At 56.2% G+C, this 7,625-nt stretch overlaps 1 protein-coding gene across 1 annotated transcript; it reads left to right on the top strand.

Moving 5' to 3' along the window:
- Positions 1 to 5,959: 5,959 nt before the first annotated feature.
- On the top strand, positions 5,960 to 7,561 carry LOC128801473 (uncharacterized). Its single transcript, XM_053967357.1, has 2 exons — positions 5,960 to 6,371; positions 6,801 to 7,561. The coding sequence occupies exon 2, from the start codon at positions 6,837 to 6,839 to the stop codon at positions 7,473 to 7,475; it is 639 nt and encodes a 212-aa protein (XP_053823332.1). The 5' UTR covers positions 5,960 to 6,371; positions 6,801 to 6,836; the 3' UTR covers positions 7,476 to 7,561.
- Positions 7,562 to 7,625: the final 64 nt, after the last annotated feature.

Genomic DNA, 7,625 nt, shown 5'->3' with positions numbered 1-7,625 from the left:
GGTCTGCGACACATCTTCGATCGTTTGGATTTTTGGAGGTGTCCGGCCACTCAGGGCCACAGGCCCCTGAAGACAAAGACCGGTCCTTTTTCCTTGGGAAAGAAAAGTGGCCAGCCCAGGTTCCTGATGTCAGTTTGTAGGGTTCCCTTGGGACTGTCAGGGCAGCACAGGTTTGAGGTGGGGGCAGCTTGGGTCTGCGACACATCCTCGATCGTTTGGATTTTTGGAGGTGTCCGGCCACTTCAGGGCCACAGGCCCCTGGAGGCAAAGATCAGCCTTTTTCCTTGGGAAAGAAAAGTGGCCAGCCCAGGTTCCTGATGTCAGTTTGTAGGGTTCCCTTGGGACTGTCAGGGCAGCACAGGTTTGAGGTGGGGGCAGCTTGGGTCTGCGACACATCTTCGATCGTTTGGATTTTTGGAGGTGTCCGGCCACTTCAGGGCCACAGGCCCCTGGAGACACAGACCGGTACTTTTCCCTGGGAAAGAAAAGTGGCCAGCCCAGGTTCCTGATGTCAGTTTGTAGGGTTCCCTTGGGACTGTCAGGGCAGCAGAGGTTTGAGGTGGGGGCAGCTTGGGTCTGCGACACATCTTCGATCGTTTGGATTTTTGGAGGTGTCCGGCCACTTCAGGGCCACAGGCCCCTGGAGGCAAAGACCGGTCCTTTTCCTTGGGAAAGAAAAGTGGCCAGCCCAGGTTCCTGATGTCAGTTTGTAGGGTTCCCTTGGGACTGTCAGGGGAGCAGAGGTTTGAGGTGGGGGCAGCTTGGGTCTGCGACACATCTTCGATCGTTTGGATTTTTGGAGGTGTCCGGCCACGTCAGGGCCACAGGCCCCTGGAGACACAGACTGGTCCTTTTTCCCTGGGAAAGAAAAGTGGCCAGCCCAGGTTCCTGATGTCAGTTTGTAGGGTTCCCTTGGGACTGTCAGGGCAGCACAGGTTTGAGGTGGGGGCAGCTTGGGTCTGCGACACATCCTCGATCGTTTGGATTTTTGGAGGTGTCCGGGCACTTCAGGGCCACAGGCCCCTGGAGGCAAAGATCAGCCTTTTTCCCTGGGAAAGAAAAGTGGCCAGCCCAGGTTCCTGATGTCAGTTTGTAGGGTTCCCTTGGGACTGTCAGGGTAGCACAGGTTTGAGGTGGGGGCAGCTTGGGTCTGCGACACATCCTCGATCGTTTGGATTTTTGGAGGTGTCCGGCCAGTCAGGGCCACAGGCCCCTGGAGACAAAGATCAGCCATTTTCCCTGGGAAAGAAAAGTGGCCAGCCCAGGTTCCTGATGTCAGTTTGTAGGGTTCCCTTGGGACTGTCAGGGCAGCACAGGTTTGAGGTGGGGGCAGCTTGGGTCTGCGACACATCTTCGATCGTTTGGATTTTTGGAGGTGTCCGGCCACTCAGGGCCACAGGCCCCTGGAGGCAAAGATCAGTCCTTTTCCCTGGGAAAGAAAAGTGGCCAGCCCAGGTTCCTGATGTCAGTTTGTAGGGTTCCCTTGGGACTGTCACGGCAGCACAGGTTTGAGGTGGGGGCAGCTTGGGTCTGCGACACATCCTCGATCGTTTGGCTTTTTGGAGGTGTCCGGACACTCAGGGCCACAGGCCCCTGGAGACACAGACTGGTCCTTTTTCCCTGGGAAAGAAAAGTGGCCAGCCCAGGTTCCTGATGTCAGTTTGTAGGGTTCCCTTGGGACTGTCAGGGCAGCACAGGTTTGAGGTGGGGGCAGCTTGGGTCTGCGACACATCTTCGATCGTTTGGATTTTTGGAGGTGTCCGGGCACTTCAGGGCCACAGGCCCCTGGAGGCAAAGATCAACCTTTTTCCTTGGGAAAGAAAAGTGGCCAGCCCAGGTTCCTGATGTCAGTTTGTAGGGTTCCCTTGGGACTGTCAGGGCAGCACAGGTTTGAGGTGGGGGCAGCTTGGGTCTGCGACACATCTTCGATCGTTTGGATTTTTGGAGGTGTCCGGCCACTCAGGGCCACAGGCCCCTGAAGGCAAAGATCAGCCTTTTCCTTGGGAAAGAAAAGTGGCCAGCCCAGGTTCCTGATGTCAGTTTGTAGGGTTCCCTTGGGACTGTCAGGGCAGCACAGGTTTGAGGTGGGGGCAGCTTGGGTCTGCGACACATCTTCGATCGTTTGGATTTTTGGAGGTGTCCGGCCACTCAGGGCCACAGGCCCCTGGAGACAAAGACCGGTCCTTTTCCCTGGGAAAGAAAAGTGGCCAGCCCAGGTTCCTGATGTCAGTTTGTAGGGTTCCCTTGGGACTGTCAGGGCAGCACAGGTTTGAGGTGGGGGCAGCTTGGGTCTGCGACACATCTTCGATCGTTTGGATTTTTGGAGGTGTCCGGACACTTCAGGGCCACAGGACCCTGGAGGCAAAGATCAGCCTTTTTCCTTGGGAAAGAAAAGTGGCCAGCCCAGGTTCCTGATGTCAGTTTGTAGGGTTCCCTTGGGACTGTCAGGGCAGCACAGGTTTGAGGTGGGGGCAGCTTGGGTCTGCGACACATCTTCGATCGTTTGGATTTTTGGAGGTGTCCGGCCAGTCAGGGCCACAGGCCCCTGGAGACAAAGATCAGCCTATTTCCTTGGGAAAGAAAAGTGGCCAGCCCAGGTTCCTGATGTCAGTTTGTAGGGTTCCCTTGGGACTGTCAGGGCAGCACAGGTTTGAGGTGGGGGCAGCTTGGGTCTGCGACACATCCTCGATCGTTTGGATTTTTGGAGCTGTCCGGCCACTTCAGGGCCACAGGCCCCTGGAGACACAGACCGGTCATTTTCCCTGGGAAAGAAAAGTGGCCAGCCCAGGTTCCTGATGTCAGTTTGTAGGGTTCCCTTGGGACTGTCAGGGCAGCACAGGTTTGAGGTGGGGGCAGCTTGGGTCTGCGACACATCTTCGATCGTTTGGATTTTTGGAGGTGTCCGGCCAGTCAGGGCCACAGGCCCCTGGAGGCAAAGATCAGCCTTTTTCCTTGGGAAAGAAAAGTGGCCAGCCCAGGTTCCTGATGTCAGTTTGTAGGGTTCCCTTGGGACTGTCAGGGCAGCACAGGTTTGAGGTGGGGGCAGCTTGGGTCTGCGACACATCTTCGATCGTTTGGATTTTTGGAGGTGTCCGGCCACTTCAGGGCCACAGGCCCCTGAAGACACAGACCGGTCCTTTTCCCTGGGAAAGAAAAGTGGCCAGCCCAGGTTCCTGATGTCAGTTACTGCCCTGACAGTCCCAAGGGAACCCTACAAACTGACATCAGGAACCTGGGCTGGCCACTTTTCTTTCCTAGGGAAAAGGGCCGGACTTTGTCTCCAGGGGCCATCCTCGTTCAGGAACTTGCCAATCCAAATTGGGTACTACCTCCCATAGAAATTATATATTTCCAACTATTGCTCCTACACAGAAGGTGCTAGGACAAAAGTGTCTTGCTGGACTATACGTCCCCATGGTTCCTTAACATCTGCTCCACCAACACTGGCACTGTGTCCTTTGCTTCCCAAGGAAAGGCACTCTGAGTCACTTGGCCTTGCCTTGCCCGCCGTACCGTGCCTGGTTTTTCCTATCCTACACCTTCTTTGCTTGCCTTGCCTATGTCTGCCTTGCTTTGCCCTGCCTAAGACTTCTTTGCTTTGCTTTGCCTTGTCTACCACTCTTTGCCTTGCTTTCCATGCAGGCCAGGCAATGCAATGGAAGTGTAGGCAATTGTAGGCAAGTCAAGGGAGAGGTAGGGAAGGCAGGAACAAGGAGAGGAAAGTAAATGGAGGTGAGAGAAGACCCAGAAGTTGTGGGCAAGGCTGGCCATAGGAAGGTAAGTCTAGTGACTGGTAGACAAAGAGATGACTCGAAGGGCTAGGCAAGGAAATGCCAGGCAAGAAAGGTAGGCAAGGCAAGGCAGGGAATGGGTATACAAGGCAATGTGAGGCAAGGGACAGGTAGGCAAGGGAAGGCAAGAACACAGAAAGGTTGATAAGGGAGGGGTAGAAAAAGCAAGGCAAGAGGGAGGAAGGCATGGCAATGGCATGGCAAGGCCTGGGAAGAACAGTGTAGGCAAGTCAAGGCAAGGGCTGGGTATGAAAGGCAATGTGGGGTAAGCATGCCAAAGCGTGGGTTAGCAAAGCAAGGCAAGTAAAAGATAGGCAAGGCAATGAGAGTCATAGGTGGAGCAGGCAAGGCAAGGCGAGGCAAGAAAGGCAAAGTCTTGGCAGGGAATAGGTATCCAAAACAAGGTAGAATTAGGCAAGGCAATGGAAGGAAAGGAAGGGGAAGGCAAGGCAAGACAGGCTATGGGAGGTTAAGACAAGGCAAGAGAGAGCTAGGAAAGGAAATGGAAGAGAAGACAAAGGAGAGAAATGCAAGCCAAGGTAAAGCAAGGCCAGGGAAGAAAGGACCAAGAAGATAATGGTGGAGGATGGGTATGAAAGACAATGCAAAACAAGATACAGGTATTCAAGGCAAGGCATGGCAAGGGAGGAACAGGGATGGCAAAGAAAGGCAAGTCTGGGTAGGAATGGCAAAACAAGGCAGGGGAGTGGTAGAGAAGGAAAGAGCCAGAAACTGTAGGCTAGGCAAGGCTGGGGAAGAAAGGGTAGACAGGACAAGGTGGGGGATGAGTAGTAAAATAATGCAAGGGAAGGGGAAGGTAGGCAGGGCAAGGCCTGGGGTGAGTTTGCAAGGCAAGGAAAGGCAAATCAAATGAGAGGCTTGCAAGGTAAGAGCCGGCCAGAGAAAAAGGGGTAGAGAAGTCAAGTTGGGGAATGGGGGAGCAACAAGGCAAAACAAGGCAATAGTGTTAGGAAGGGTAAAAGTAGGACACAGAGGGGTCAGTAGCAATGCAAAGTCCAATGCAAGCCTTGCATTGCCTTGCTCGCCCATGCACAGCAAGGAGAAGAAGGCAGGGTGTGGGTTGTGCCCATGGGGAAGACAGTGTGGGAATGCCATGGGAAACTACAGTCATTTAGCATAAGGCATTTCCCCAGAGTCCTCTGCCCCCCAATGCAAATGAGCACATGCCCATCCACTTGTCAGTTTGTGGTTGTCATCTCCCCAAGTTCTGGAAAGTTCCCCATTCTCGTTGCTCCTAATGGTTCCCTCTGTAAACCACTCCTTCCCTTTTCCCTCATTGGCCCAGTTTATGTTACCCCATCCCTGTTCCTCCCTTACACCCTCTTCCCATCCGATCATTTGTACCCTAGGCACTCCTTCGCTCCCCAGTTATAGACTCTGGCCCCTCCTTCCCCGGGGCTCTCGGAGTCTGCCTCCCCTGAGTGTGGTTGTCTCCCTGCTCCTATTTCTGCCTCCCTACTCCTCCGATCAATCCTCAATAAACCCGCTCGGATTCCAGCAGCTCAAGAGTCCTTCTGTCTTCCTGGTGGGGATTTTAATTACGCTATCCAGGCACCCGTTGACCAGATAACTGAGGGTCACCCTGTGGGACTCGGTGTGGGGTAGCCTTCGGCAGGGCAAGGACAAGAAAAAAAGGGATAGGGAGGTCAAGGTTGTGGATAGGTGAGAAAGGCAATGCAAGGCAGTGGAGTTGAAGGAAGGACAAGGGAAGGACAAAAAGGGGTTGCTAAGACAAGGCAGGGGGCTGGAATCCGGGGGTTCCACCATGGGTGGGAGACATATCAGTGTGCACCTTCTCCCCCCCGAACCCCAAAACCTGGCGTGGGGATGTACCCAGCTTCCCCAAACCCCAAAATCCGGGAGGAGGTGGGTCCCCACCTCCCTCAAACATCCCCCACGCAGCGCCGGGGGGTGACACGGGGGGAGGGAGGAGCCCCCCGACGCACAGCCCGGGCGGCAATGGAGGAGGGGCGGCTGGTTTCAGATTTTTTTTTTTTTTTTTTTTTTTTTTTTTTTTTGGTAGGTTTTGTGTGTTTTGCTAAAAAAAAAAAACCCAAAACTGCTGAAATTGAGGAAATTCCGGCCTCGAGCGGCGCGTTTGTAACCGCGGGGGAGAGGGGGAGCGAGGAGGACTCCGCCCAGCGCGTGCCACGGGCACCCCAAAATAACCCGGGGGGGGCGGGGGAGGACCCCACCCTAAAAACGGGGCCGAAATTGGGGACCGCACCCCACCCCCCGGCACGGGGTCCCACCCATGCGTACCCCAGGTTTGGGGAGGGCTGGTTGTGACCCCCTCCCCCGATCAATATTAGGGATTCCTCGCGGAGGGTTGAGGCGGAGAGGGGGTTTCATTTGGGGGGGGTGCAGGCACACTTGGTGGACCCCATCGTGCGTGTTTTCTCTTGAAGTTTGATTTTTGACGGGGGAGGAACCCAAATTAAAGCATCCAGCGCCCCAAAACCAAGCCGGCCCGCCCATTCAGAGCAGCCCCGGCAGCCGCCGCGGCGGGAGCGGAAGCCGCGCGCCCTCCCGAGAGCGCCGTGGCGGGAACGGAGCGCGGTGAGAGCGGGGCGGCGGCGGGGGGAGAGAGAGCGGTGGCAGTCTGGGCTAGGGGGGCACCGAGGGCGCCGCGAGATCCTGGGCACCCGGAACAAAGGGCACTAGCCACATGGCGGGGACAGCGGGAGGGACATCGCGGGGAGCCCGGACAGAGTGGGGGCACTGGGGGTCCCAGGCCCAGGGAAGAATGGGGAGGCACTGGGGGGACCCAGCCCCAGCGTTGGGGGGGCACTGGGGTGACACTTGGCAGTCTCAGGCCCAGGGCAGAGTGGGGTGCTCTAGGGGGACACTGGGAGGGTTCAGCCCCGGGGCAGGGTGGGGACCCCTTTCCACCCCCACCCCGAATTTTTGGGGCCCAGGGGTGGCCCCCTTTTTCCCCCACTTTTTGGGCTGCATGGTAACTCCTTTCTCCCAACCCTTGTGTCCCAGGAGTAACCCCATTTCCCTGCGGGATTTTCTGCCCCGATGGCGAGGGACGAGCGGGTGACGCTGCTGGAGGTGCACCAGGCGCTCCCGGAGGATCAATTCCAGGACCTGAAGTTCCTGCTGGAAAGGAAAATTCCTGCCGCATTTGTGCTCCCGGCATCGCGCCCCGAGTTGTGCCGGATCCTCCTCCAGCGTTTCCCGGGGAATGCCCTGCATGAAACCGCCAGAATCCTGCGACAGCTCGGCCGCCTCGACCTCATCCAGCGCTTCCAGCTGCCCCTGGAAGAGCAAATCCCGGCGAAAACTCCGTTGGAACCTAACGGGGACAGCCCCAGTGTGAGGGGGGACCCCACTTCAGGACATCATGCTGGAGGGATTCCAGCTCCACCTGTGAATTCCCGACGTTTGACGGAGAAGGATTTGATGAAAGTTGCCCAAAGATTGGGAAAAGAGTGGCAGGAAGTGGGAATTTTGCATCTAGGGCTGGAGCGGAGCCGGCTGGAGCAGATACAGGAGGAAAATCCCGGCAATCCCGTCATGTGGAGTTTCGAGATGCTGCGGGCATGGCAGCGGCGGGAGCGACATGAAGCCACAGTGTCCCAGCTCCTAGCCTGCCTTGAGCATGCCCGGCTTGATCCCGGAATCCTCGACTTCCTCCAGAGCCTCCAGGGGAATTGAGGGACCCCCAAACTCCATTTCTGGGGGAGGGGAGTGTGATATCAAATTAATATAAAATTGGGACCATTAAATGCTGTTTTATTCCATGAGTGTGGTGTTTTGGGATCAAGCACCGAGAACATCCATCTTTACTCCTGATTTAAAGATTCC

The sequence above is a fragment of the Vidua chalybeata genome, chromosome 30 (genome assembly GCF_026979565.1).
Source record: "Vidua chalybeata isolate OUT-0048 chromosome 30, bVidCha1 merged haplotype, whole genome shotgun sequence".
NCBI lineage: Eukaryota > Metazoa > Chordata > Aves > Passeriformes > Viduidae > Vidua > Vidua chalybeata.
Note: the sequence above shows the minus strand (reverse complement) of the source record. Positions and strands in the feature narration are given on the sequence as shown.